The sequence below is a fragment of the Capra hircus genome, chromosome 10, assembly GCF_001704415.2.
Source record: "Capra hircus breed San Clemente chromosome 10, ASM170441v1, whole genome shotgun sequence".
In the NCBI taxonomy this organism is placed as follows: Eukaryota; Metazoa; Chordata; class Mammalia; order Artiodactyla; family Bovidae; genus Capra; species Capra hircus.
Window position 1 is genome coordinate 81,344,537 of NC_030817.1, and position 13,803 is coordinate 81,358,339.

At 39.0% G+C, this 13,803-nt stretch overlaps 1 protein-coding gene across 8 annotated transcripts in view; it reads right to left on the reverse strand.

Annotated features, from left to right (window-relative positions):
* The window catches only part of NEO1 (neogenin 1), a 234,435-nt gene that overhangs the window by 41,142 nt on the left and 179,490 nt on the right, over positions 1–13,803 (reverse strand). For all 8 annotated transcript variants that reach the window (XM_018054673.1, XM_018054667.1, XM_018054669.1 and 5 more), the window contains exons 10-15: positions 12,252–12,400; positions 11,699–11,837; positions 8,769–8,818; positions 7,666–7,813; positions 4,492–4,602; positions 3,234–3,428 (exon numbers count right to left, since the gene is read on the reverse strand). In XM_018054673.1, the coding sequence (XP_017910162.1) occupies positions 3,234–3,428; positions 4,492–4,602; positions 7,666–7,813; positions 8,769–8,818; positions 11,699–11,837; positions 12,252–12,400 (792 nt within the window). The remainder of the gene's footprint in view (positions 1–3,233; positions 3,429–4,491; positions 4,603–7,665; positions 7,814–8,768; positions 8,819–11,698; positions 11,838–12,251; positions 12,401–13,803) is intronic.

Genomic DNA, 13,803 nt, shown 5'->3' on the forward strand with positions numbered 1-13,803 from the left:
TGGCTTTATCTGCATTTCTCTGATAATTAATGGAGTTGAGAATTTTTTCATGTGCTTACTTCTACTCATATATCATCTTCTTTGGTATACTGTCCATCCAAATCTTTTTCCTACTTTTTTATTGGACTCTTATCTTCTGTTTAAAAAATATTTTTTTAGAACATATTCCAGATTCAAATTCTTTGTCAGACACTTGAATGATGAGTGTTTTCTCCTGGTCTGTGGTTTACCTTTCATCTCACTGGTATCTTTCCAAGTAGAAGTTTTAAATTTTGATGAAGCCCAATTTATTTACTTTTCATTTTTAAAATTTGTACTTCTTTGCATCCTGAGATCCCTGTGTACCCCAAAGTCACATAGAATTTTTTGTTATTCTACTAGACAGCATATTAAAAACAGAAATATAACTTTGCTGACAAAGGTCTGTATAGTCAAAGCTATGGTTTTACCAGCTGTCATGTGTGGATGTGAGAGTTGGACCATAAAGAAGGCAGAGCGCTAAAGAACTGATGCTTTCGAACTGTGGTGCTGGAGAAGACTCTTGAGAGTGCCTTGGACAGCAAGGAGATCAAATCAGCCAATCCTAAAGGAAATCAGTCCTGAATATTCATTGGAAGGACTGATGCTGAAGCTGAAGCTCCAATATGTTGGCCACCTGATGCAAAGAACTGACTCATCTGAAAAGACCCTAATGCTGGGAAAGATTGAGGGCAGGAGGAGAAGGGGATGACAGATGACAAGATGATTGGACAGCATCCCGACTCAATGCACATGAGTTTGAGCAAGCTCTGGGAGATGGTGAAGGACAGGGAAGCCTGGTGTGCTGCGGTCCATGGGGTTGCAAAGAGTCAGACACAACCAAGCGACTGAATAACAACAACTAGAAGTTTTTTACTTTATGCCAGTCAATTTTTTTGCTGCTTCTCAATGTGAATTTCTTCACTACTAAACTACGTCTACTGCCTTTAGCACACGAATGCTCCTCTCAGCTCGTTTCCAATCACTATTCTCACTCTTTCAAGGCCAAGCCAAGCTTCTTCCCTGACTGCTCTAGGGTGCCTTACCACCACCTCCTCCTCTGAACACACTTTGCTTCAACGTTTATTTATTTAGGTCTGTTTTTGTGTATGGTATAAGGGTCAATGAAGGTTCCTTTTCCTTCTCACAGAGTTATCCAATTATTCACTCACCTTTTGTTGAAAAGACTATCTTCTTTTCCACTGAATTATCTCAGTGTTTTTGTCAAAGATCAATTGAGCATATACCTATTTCTGAACTCTATTCTGTTCCATTGATCTCTAGCACCTAACCTTTACACCAACACTACCACAGTGTCTCAGTTACTGCAGCTTTATAATACGTTCTGAAATCACATAGTATGGGTCTTCTAAACTTTATTCTTCTTTTTTTTTTTTCAATTAGCAATAATCGCGCCTCGGATAAACCTCATTGGCTACGATACTGCCACTGCGCAAAGCTAACTTTATTCTTTTTTTAAAAAATGTCTGCTCCTTCACTTTTTTCATGTAAACTTTAAAATAAGTTTATGAATGTCCACGAAAAAAGTCTACTGGGATTTTACTTGAGATTGCATTAGAGAGGACTGTCATTATAATATATACTGTCCTCGAATCCATAGACATGGTATCTCCATTTAAGTCTTAATTTTTCTCAGCAATCATTTTCCACTCTTCAGTGTACAGATTTTCTATACACGCACACACACACATATAAATAGCTTACTGTTAGTATGTAGAAATACAACTCTTTCTGCATATTGACTTTATACCTTGTGCCCTTTTAAACTCAGTTATAGTTTTAGTAGCGTTTTTAATAGATTTCTCAGGATTTCTACCTCAGTAACAATGAGCATGAATAGTGCTCAAATACTGGTTTCCAAATATCATTTTCTATAAAAGAAACAAGGAGCAATGGCTGATTCAAGGGCAAAAGCTAGGAAAATACCAGATAAGCCTGAAACATCTTACTAAATCAAAAAGGAAGAAAGTGCTCAAAGAAAGACAGGAGATGTCAAACGGACAGAGAAACTAGTTATAGGGAGATTCCCATTGGCTATTCCTTCAATATGGAAGAGGAGCAAAGCTCTTCTTTTATCAAAGAATGCTAATAAATGCAGAAGAAATAATGGAATTAGAAAATCACCACCTGAGAAACACCATAATAATGATACTGAAGATGATAAAATTACTGAGTAAAAGTTTGACAAGAAACCAGATATTTACAAAGACTCAAGGCATTTCCCTACAAGGTACTTTTTAGCTATGAAGGAAAAAAATAATAACTTTATAGAGGAGAAATGTTGAAGATATCATTTTAACCAAGTGGTTAAAGTTAATGTCACTAGCATTAGGCTCTCATCTGCCTCCTGATATGGTGTGCTGTCAAGAATACACACATCTGTGCTATTCCTTCCAAAAATGTGTAAGCTGAATATAATGATGAAATAGTACATAGGCCTAAATTAAGGGTCATTCTATAAAGCATAAATGTACTTTTCAAAAATGTCATAGTCATAAAAGAGAAAATCAAGGAACTGTTCTATATGAAAGAAAACTAATGTAACACACTAACTAAATACATGTGATCATGCACCAGAAAACAGTGTTTTTCTTTCATTACAAAAGACATTGATGAGACAACTAGCAAAATATAAATGAAGTCTGTAGATACTGTCTCACAGTTAATTTGCTGATTTTGATAACTGCACTGTGATTATATTAGAAAATGCCCTCATTTTAAGGAAAGGGACATTAAAGCATTAGTGGGTGGAGGGGCATCATTACTCTCAAATGGCTCCCAGAGAAAAAAAACAAAACCAGGTACATATAGCAGATAAAACGCATTTCCCCAGTGGCTCAGTGGTAAAGAGTATGCCTGCAAGGCAGGAGACATGGGTTCAATTCCAGGGTCAGGAAGATCCTCTGGAGAAGGAAATGGCAACCCACTCCAGTATTCTTTCCTGGAAAACCCCATGGACAGAGGAGCTACAGTGGGCTACAGTCCATGGGGTTGCAAAGATTCAGACACGACTAAGCACACACACTGGGTACACAGCAGATAAAGCATGTATGATAAAATCTTAACCTCTGGGGAACCTGGGTGAAGAATAAAAATTGTACTATTTTTGAAAGCTTTCTATAAAAATAAAATATACAATAAAAAGTTAGAAACAAATCACACATGCAGTTACTTCCTTTACTTAGCATACATACCCAGATTTTCGATGGTGTAATAGCGTTGTTTATAGTCTACTTTTATGGTCTGGGCATGAGGGCTGCCAATGCCATAACCAATGGCATAACCTCTGACCACAATGTTTTGATTCTCTGGAGGCGTCCAGCTTACTACGATGCTAGTGACCAGTGGGCGGACGTGAAGAGAACTAGGCACTTCTGGAACACGAGTTTCTGGGAAGGAGAGAAGAACAAGATGAGATTCAGATCCACCTTCCTTTGTAATATTTCATTGTCCTTGGGGCAAGGTGTTTAGGCTTCTGCCAAATTACCTGGGGCTAAGTTTTTTTTCCATTATGGCCAAGAATTTTCAGAGAATCTGTATGTATAGTGAAGTATGGCTGCAGTTTAGCTGCAGCCTAACTCAAACAACCTGAACACTGTAGTTATTATTATAACTTGGAAGGAAAGACAACGAGGTCCAAGAGCCTTCCCAATGGAGAAAAATAAACTGTCTTTCAACTGCTGCCCACTCCTCTCAGTCCCACAGCTGATTACCACACTCTACCAGGTGGAATGAGAAAGGCACAGCACACTAAATAGAAGCCTGCTGTCAACAGATGATCACGTTTCACATGACGGTGATGATATCAGTTATTTACTCCCCAAACTAATGTGGTAAGTCAGAAAATATGAAACTTAGAACCACAAATTGATTTAAATGGTGGGAGACTAAGAGGCTTTAAAAGGTAGCAATTTGCAGTATCGTTCACACATATTATCTCAAGGCATAAATTCCTACCTCTATTTAAAAATCAGTAAACAAAGAATTACATTAAATACCCAGGTCTTTTGCCTTTTAAGTGCAGCACTTGTCTCTGATAAAAGCAACATACACATACTCATATGGAGTCACTGAATAAACTGGTGAGAAAAAGGGCGAGGTTTCTAGGACTAAGGGAAAAGGGAAACTGTAACTAAAACAAAGGCCAGTCTATAGGGTGCAGCCTTAAATTTTAGATCATCCACCTACGTAATGGCCTTGGTAAAATAGCCAGACTTAAAGCACCTGCACATTTTCACTTGTTCAGTTTCTACTTACAGGGAGAGTTCTCAAAAGGCCACTATAAACAACATTTCAGGAGACTTGCTGTATTACAGGGATGACAGCAGTAAAATCCACTAAAATTTACAGATTTTAGCCACATACACCCCAAAATCTATGCCTTTATAGTTTGACTCATCCGACTTCAGTTAGTACCCAGATTGTTCCAATCCTGCTGATTGTTGCTCTTACCATCTAAGTCACTTTCAAAAGTTTCAGCTGACAGCCAGTCAGTAGCTGGGCCTGTACCATTGACTGTTAGAGCAGCCACTCGGAAATTATATTCAGTTCCCCGATCAAGACCTGTGATGCAAACAATTTTTAAAAAGGGGATGAAACAAGAGCTTTGGAAAAACAAAAGATTAAAATCTCCCATTAAAGCAAGTATCTCACTCACCATCTTAGTACAAAGCTACCCTGGTGGCTCAGTTGGTGAAGAACCTGCCTGCTATGCAGGAGACCCAAGGTCAATCCCTGGGTCAGGAAGACCCCCTGGAGAAGGGAACGGCTACCCACTCCAGTATTCTTTCCTGGAAAAGGAAGCGGCTACCCACTCCAGTATTCTTTCCTGGAAAATCCCAGGGACAGTCCATGGGGTCACAAGAGTCAGACATGACTTAGTGACTAAACTACCACCACCACCACCACCACCACCACCACTTCCTGATAACATTTCAGTTAAAGTTAATTCAGAACAAGCAATACATAAATACAGCACAGAGGAGCTCCTATCTCTAGATAGGAAGCCCAACAAGCCAAGAGCAAAACAAAATAAATAAAGCTCCCAGGAGACTTTAGATCTTTTAAAAGAGCTTGAAGGCACCTTAGAAATGAGGGCTTTCCAGGCAGTGCTAGTGGTCAACAACCTGCCAGCCAATGAGAGCTCCATCCCAGGTTGGGAAGATCCCCTGGAGGAGAGCATGGCAAAATGGGCTTCTTGGTGGATCAGACAGTAAAGAATCTGCCTGCAATCCAGGAGATCTGGGTTTATCCCTGGGTCGGGAAGATCCCCTTCTTGCCTGGAGAATTCCATGGACAGAGGAGCTTGGCGGGCTACAGTCCATGGGGTCACAAAGAGTCTCACACGACTGAGCGACTAATACTTTCACTTTTTCACTTAATTTTGTTACTAAGGAGGCTAAGACCAAAAACAGCCCAAAGGAATGAAAGAGTTACAACAAAGGAACAAAGTCAGCTGGTCTCAGAAGACACCAAAGACCAGAAAATAATGCAGAGGTGTAACTCCTACCACGTTACCTCTGTTCTCTGGGTCACCCCATAACCATAAAAGAAACATTTTAAGCATCAAATATGGTCTAGAAATCTATTTCTCAACAACCTACTTGCTCATAAGTATATACAATAAGTAAAAGAGGAATAAAGCCTTTTTACTATGCAAGCTTTCATATTTACTGTTACCTAATGAGGTACATGATGTAAGGATGCATCAAAGGTAACAAAGACCTACATGTGAAAGTCTACAAAGTGGGGTAACAATTTTTTTCTTTTTGTGTTAAAATACATATAACATAAAATTTATCATCTAAGCCATTTTTGAGTGTACAGTTCACACTGATACATTTTTTAGTGCACTTTGATACCAGATATTGTGAAAGGTCTTATAAAGGTTATGAAAAATTATCCTACACCTCCCATTTTTCAAATAACAGGATCATTGGCCAGAAACTAGTACAAAAATTCCTAAGAGAGAGCTCCTGCGAGAGAGGTTGGCCAGGATGCAGGACGAGCCCTGGCTCAGCTAATTCGGTCACATGGTGTGAGAGGAGAGGTGGCCTGTTCTCTGTATGCCCATCCTGACTGGTGTTGGTCCACAAGCAAGGAGCAGGAAGACAGGAAGAGAAACAGAACAGCTGGGCCCTGGTCAGTTTACCCCTCTCTCCTCCCTGCACACACTGAACAGAAAGTGCCAGAGTGGGCCACACAGGCACTGGTAACTAGCAACAGACAACGGACAACAGTCTGCACTACTAGCAAACACGGCTCAGTTGAGGCTCTAGAAGAATTCACCCCATCAGGTTATCACTCCCTCTCCGGGGAATTGGAATGTAAGAGTGAGGGCAAGTGGGAGAGAGTGCACACGAGCAGGTGAAGTGAGAGGAAGTACAGAGGGTGAACTCCTCTCCCTCAAGATGACCTACAAAGCTCGCAGGCTCAAACCAAGGCACTCGATTCATATTATAAAGGTATGGCAGAATGTGTTAAGTGCTGTAAGTAGTACAAAAAGAAGAAACACCAATTACTGGCTAAACCTTAAAAATCCTGCAATTTGTTGTTCAATACAAGATCTTGGGAACCCATACTATTCCCCTTATCAGCTTCAAGTTAATGCTCAAGAGAATAACAACCTTCTCAGGTTCGATCTCTGGGTTGGGAAGATCCCTTGGAGTGGGAAATGGCACCCTACTCCAGTACTCTTCCCTGGAAAATTCCATGGGCAGAGGAGCCTCACAGGCTGCAGTCCATGGGGCCGCAAAGAATCAGACGCAACTGAGAGACTAAGTGCAGATACACCTTTTGCTCATCATTATATAAAAGTTCAATAAAGTCTATTAAATGAACGAATGAATCTAAATTTAAATTTTAAATCCAAGAATTTTCTTGATAAACAAAAGGCTATTTTTATTAAGAAAGTGGTATTTTGCTTATACATCAAATGTTTCATAGAGAAAATGAATAGTCTCCTCAGGGGCAAGGACTGTATCTATTTTTATTAGAAACAAGAACCGTGCCCTGGTATATAATAAGTACCTACTATTAAATATTCGAAATAAAAGCCTCATCTTTGGGAAATGTTATTCATCTGGGTCTGCAGTATAATCAGACTGACTTTTAAAAACATAAATGACCAGTTTTGCAGTAATGCTCCTTTGGTAAGATTTCTCAGCAACACTCCTTCAGTCGTCTTTATCTGCTGCAGCTTAGAGGTGCGGGGTTCAAGCGAGGAAATGAGAAAACTGAAAGGTACCCTTGAAGACAAACATTCACTTTGCATGGCTGTGGCCACTGACAAATGTTTCAGGTCACAGATACCCAAGTGGTATCAGTGTTAGAAGAAATCATTTTGTAGGCCTCTGCTACCACCCAGACTGAGTAAGACTCTGCTTATGTAGCTTTGTTTACATGGATAATACATTAAAATATTTTCACCACAGAACAGGCAAAACCTGTAAGAGTGTATTTTACAATTTTTATCAGGTCAGAAGTTGACTGAACTATTACACATTCTTTTAAACCATTTTTGATTGGTGTAAGTCAACAGCCTAGAGCAGTCATTAGACTAGTGTTAATTCAAAGTTTGAGAGAGACACTATCTTTGAGCTTTTGCCTACATGCAGAGCAGCTTACCTTCAATCAGCTGTGACAGCTGTGTCCCAGACACCAAGGTCTCAGTGACATCACTCTTTCGGGAAGCCTTTCGGTAGCGAACCTTGTAGCCAGTAATCTGTCCATTTTGTGCAGCTGGAGGAGGTGGCTGCCAGTGAATCACAATACTCTAGGAAATGCAAGATTATAGGGAAAGACAATGTATCAAATCTCGGTCCTGTTTTAGGTATTATTAGCCTGAATTCACTGTGTAAGAGAAGGAATACAAAAGCAACAGAGTGTTCAGAGTTTCATTACTAAGCTATTTGATAATCACTCAAAGATAGTTTTAAGTTTTAAAACCCTCAAAGAGGGAATGGGGAGATTGTGTTTGTGGGCAGTGCACTCTGGCACCTGATCTATTTTGCTAGAATGATACTACCAGGCAAAAGTCTCAGGAAAGTTTCTGAAGGAAAGCACGAGGCCAGAGGCATGTGGATGAGGAAGAAAATCGGTGTGTTAGGGTCTCTTCTGCCTCTACGGTAAGAAGAGTGGAATTAGGTGGTCTCCATCTAAAACTTTTCCACGAGGGGACTGTTAATCATCAGCTGACTGTTTCTTCAAAGAAAAGGAGTCTCAGATTACTTTTTGAAAGGACTGCCTGTCTCAGTTGTCTATGCAGCCCAGGAGGGGCTCTGTGCATCTGAGAGGCACATGTGGTCTTCAGGGTACAGTGAACTTGCCCAGGAGAGCTGGCTACAGCAGTGCAACCATAGGACAGATGTCTGTCTGCCTTTGACTCACTCTGGGTTCACCTCACAGTACTAAATGGCTCCAGCATCATAAACCGCATCACCAAGGTACTGGATGTTGAAGGTCTATAATGCCACGGTTTACGTAATAATAGCAGCATACTTGCAGAAAGGCCAAAGTAATTTTGGCATTAGAGAAAGGCAGTAAAATTAAACAGAATAAACCAAAGTTGGCATCTAAGTCTAGCTTTAAACTGGCAAGTGTATTATCTATGTCACTTTCTTTCTCTGCTTGATTATGCTTGTTTTGATAGAGAATCTCCCTCTTTATAAGCCCTCCTGAGGCCTAACAGGCTACCAGTAAAAATGAACAACAGCAATATAAAGCTTTACCTTTGAATTTCTTACTTCTAAAGACAGATTCTGAGGAGCAGCACTGGGAACTGCACAGACCAAAAAAAAAAAAAAAAAAAAAAAACAGAAAGGAAATGAAAAAAAAAATTTAAATTTCAATTACATCATGTGACTGTTCTTGGCCAGACCTTATAGAAATGCACATCTCAAACACTGATACGCAACCTGAAAGTCTAACCCAGGAGCCAGTGTCCTCATGTTGACGGCAGTATTTGGATAAGGTGTGGCCATATATAAGTCATTTAAAATGAGACATTCACATATACACATCCATACCCAAGTCAGGATATACCTTTGGGAAGTCAGATACTTATTTCAAGGATACGATGATGACTCTAAACTTTTCTAGAGCCCAATTATATTCTGAACCTTCAATGTATTCTTCTGAATATGCTTGGGAATAGTTTTCTTTATTTTGGGGTACAATTTCTGGAAATGAGCCTAATGAATATGGGAAGTGAATCAGCTGGGTAGTATCATTACGAGTCCAAAGTGTGATGTACACAAATCAACAACCTTGGCTTTCTTGTGGGATTCCTAAACTGGTTTTGAAGGCAGTTTCAAGGAGAGCAAAGAGTTGTTAAACAATGGAAGTCCAGTTAAGTAATCATTTGGCTTCTGAAGGCAACTATATAGCAGGAAATAGTCATTCAGATGTGAGAGGTTTGGGACTATTGGTTACAAAACAGCTGTATAACTAGTTTCTCACATATCAGAATATAAGACAGGGTATCTCAAAATTTATTGTACATATGCCCTCCAGTGTCTTCTCTTGTAGTAACTATAGAAAGAAAAAAAATTTAAGAAAACTTGATTAGTTTCTTCTCCAACCACAAAATGCTGACTTTAGCTTTTCTCTCCTAATCCACACATGGAAATTTCTCCCTTCCATTCTGACACTTGGTGACCAGACACGTAACTCAGTGCCCACTGTGGTGTAGTCTTTTGGAGGACAGAGAGGATAGAGATCTCTCAACCCAGAGATTCAGAGGGCCTGGAGAAGGACTTCTCCATTTGTGTTCTGAAAAAAGGCCATCGATGGTTTCAGTCATCTCCTTTTTAAGAACTTCTGACTCAGCTGCAGAGGCACCAACATAATTGTTGTTGCTGTCTTCTTCTCTTCCAACATCACTACCACCATCACAGCTAGGATCTGCTTCATGTTCCTACATGGCAGGTAGTTTAATCCTTACAACAATCCTACAAAGGAGTTTCTTTATTATCTCACTTTATAGATGACAAAAAAAACAGCTGCAGCTCTGGGGAGTCAACTTGCTCAAGGTATTTGTTTCAACTGGTATAAGAACGAAGATTTCTCTTCCTCCAAAGTGCTGCCCTTAACCAACCGCGCTGAGACACATTCAGTTCCTGCAACAGGCACTGTAGTCAGCATGCCAACCCACTTGATGCAGTTAGAAGTGGCTCATGGGTGGATTTAAAAACCTCTGCTAAACACAGGCTAACCAAAATACAGTCTGCATTTATTTCCCCCAACTTTTTATCCTGAAAAATGTCAAGTGCAGAGAGTGGCAAGAATACAATGAACACCATATACTCTTTTTCTGCATTTACCACTTGTTAATATTCTGCCAAATAAGCTTTATTTCTCTCATTATATTTATACATATTTACCTATGTACATATATTGTTTCTGGAGAGCTGAGAGACAGTTACAGTCATTATGATACTTCACCCTTAAATACTACAGTATGTATCTCCTAAGAAAACATTCTCCAACAAAATTACAATACAATGATCACATTAAAATCTAATCAGCACAAAACTATTATCTAATATACCTAATAACGTATCTAATTTTTAATACTGACTGATACTACACCAACCTAATTATTAAGTAATTGTACCAAGAGTGTCTTTATACTGTTTTTACTCCCAGATTCAGGAATCAGAGATTAAACATGTTTTATTTTATTCTATGTGTCTTTACTTTTCTTTAATCCTATACTGACTCCTCTTTTTAGTTTCTTTCATTAGACTAATATTTTCTAAGAATTCAAGCTAGTTTATTTTTTTGCAGAATGTCCACCAATTTGGATGTATGTCTTGTTGTTTCATCACGATCATACTTAAAACATTTTTGGCAGGGATACGGCACAGGTGAAATAGATGAAGCTATGTCTTTCTTAATGCAACACATCACATGATGTCAGTCTGCTCCAACGGTGATGTGATGTCTCACCACTTGTTTAAAGGAGTCAAATTACAGCTCTTAAAACTTGTTTAGACATTCAGTGTAAAGGCTATAACATATACACACATTTTTAGGAAAAAGACATTTTTGAAACATTTGGATTTAGCTGAGTTTCAGGATATAATATATACATTAAGTGCAATGAACTGTTATTTTCTGTTCTACTCTAAAAATATCTTTTAAAAACATGTGGGTCTTGACCTACTCAGTTTCACTGGCAAGCTGTACTTTGAAAACCACTGCTTTAGGCCATGGGTCTAAGCAAACAACAGTGAGATATAAACTGTCACAAAATAATTAAGGAGTTAGAAGACCTATTTGGCATGGAAATATAATTGCTATGTAGAGTAAGGCCAGCCTTCCAATAGCCTTGGATGATCTGTTCTATGAACAAGCAATACTACTCACTTATACAAAAAAATCTACTAAAAATAAAATACCAAGAAGCTATTCAAGTACCAGGTACTACATGTTCTATGACCTCTCAATGGATTTTTACAGCCACCCAATGAAGCTGGTATTATCTAAATTTCACATGTAAGGAAACACGCTCAGACATGTAAAGTGACTTGACTGAAGCCACACTACCAGAACTGGTATGTGAACCAAATCTTCTTGATATCGAAGCCCGTGATCTTATTACTATGCCACCAGGGCCCCCAAGCTCGGGATTCTGTTCCAGAGGAAGAAAACTCACCATCTGAAAAAGTTCGAACAGCAACATCTTGTGTGGAGACTCCAGGACCATGCTTATTGTAGGCCACCACTCGGAAACTATACTCTGTATACTTTTTCAATCCGTTAATGGTGTGGGAGTGACTCGAAACATCAACATCCTTAAGTAAAATAAAACACACACACACACACATATATATATATACACACACACACACACATATATATATACAACTCAAGCCAAAAGAAATGAAGCAAATAATTAACTACACAAATTCTATATTTGACACAATGCAGATTTTTATCCCTCTTACAGAACGTTATTTCAATAGTCAAAGCAAATTTATCATAAACACTGGCAATTTGCTGAGAAATACTTCTTAATAATGTTTAGTGACCGCTGATGGCAAAAACTACAGAATGAACCTTGGTATTAAGAAACAGAATTTATCAACTCATCATTTCTTATACATATTTTTTCCTCAGATTTCTAGACAAGCAGGTATTGAGTTTTTGAAGTATATTTCAAATCTACCTCTCCAATCAATGCATTAGAAAAAGGCTTGATATTATACCTGTTCTTTATCAGTCCCTTTTTCCATGTAGTACAGTTTGTAATTCTGAATTTCCCCATTTCCAGACAACGGTGTTTCCCAGGTGACAGTGATGGAAGTAGGTGAAGTTGCATGTGCTCGGATGTTGGGCGCCGGGCCAGGGAGCTGAACTAGAAAGATTTCAAGATGGCAAGATATCAATAAAATTTATTGTACCTCTCAAGACCACTCTCAGCAATAATGGCACCCTGGCTATGTTTGCAAAACAATAAAAACAATTAAACTAAGAAAACAAGTGATTTGACTCAAGAGGTTTCAGGATAACACATAATTAAATGATTTCCCTCTTCATGACCCCCAAACCAAAAAATATCTGTGAAATATCTCAAATTTATTCAAAGAAAAAAGTGAACACTGAAGAATTCTTGTGGTTTATAAAATCCTATTTTGCAGCAGGACTGCAGCACACAAAGGCAGATATCACAGAAAGGACCCTTCTCTTGACAGCCTATGGGGATACACTGAATGATGGACAGAGGCCCTGCCCACAGAGAACTCCAGTCTAGAGGGAAGTCAGACATACAGTTACAAAGAAGATCGTTAAGTGCTGGCAGATTAGGCAACAACTGTAATGAAAATGGAAAGAAGAGAGTACATAATTCTGCTCTGGGTAGGGTAGTTAGGAAAGGGAAGGACTGAAGCAGACTTAGGGAGCAGAAAGAATGAACAGTTTCCTCAGACATCAAAGGAGATACCGCTCTAGTCAATGGGGGTGACAGGTGAGAAAATAGCGTTATATGGTTCAGGCTGAAACAGGGATTAGATAACAGGATACGGAATGCTATAAAGGATGACAAGAGCCAGATAAGGCCCTGCTCTGAGTCTGGATCATTTCTTCTAGGTGTTAGACAATTACTGAAAAATTATGAGCAGGAATATGACAAGACATGACCAGATTTGCCTTTAGAATGAGCATATGAATGCATGTACAGAAGAAAAACAGCAAGGGAATAAGACTGGATAAACACTCATTTTAAAAAGAGCTACCATTTATTGATGTTTGCTATCAGTCCAGCAGTAAGTGCTTTACATGTATGTGACTAGAAGACCCCATGAGTGATTGACCAATCATCGGCCCAGTTTACATCCTTTTTCACTATATTCTTTTTGTCTGACTGTCAGGTTCCAGTCCGAATTTATATACAAATCCTGGGCAGCTGCCCGTGTCTACACTTTGGTGGACACTCTGCATCTGAAAATCATTTCTCTGGTGCCAGCACTTTTGTAACAGACATCCATTAGACTTAAGGAAAGGGGGAAAAAAAAAAACTAACAAAATGTAAAACAAACTGGCTTTCTTAAATAACAGCATGACAGCTTAAGATTAGTTCAGCTACCAAAGTAGAGAAACCTGAATATGGTTATTCTGACAGTTGTTTGCTTTATTTAGTCATGAATCATGTTATTCACTTAATGTTAAGAGCATATTTTGCACAGCCTGACAGGTGGGATTTGTCACACTTCTGCTGCTATGGAAAACTTTCCTCTAACTTTTTAAAAGGGAAGGAAAACA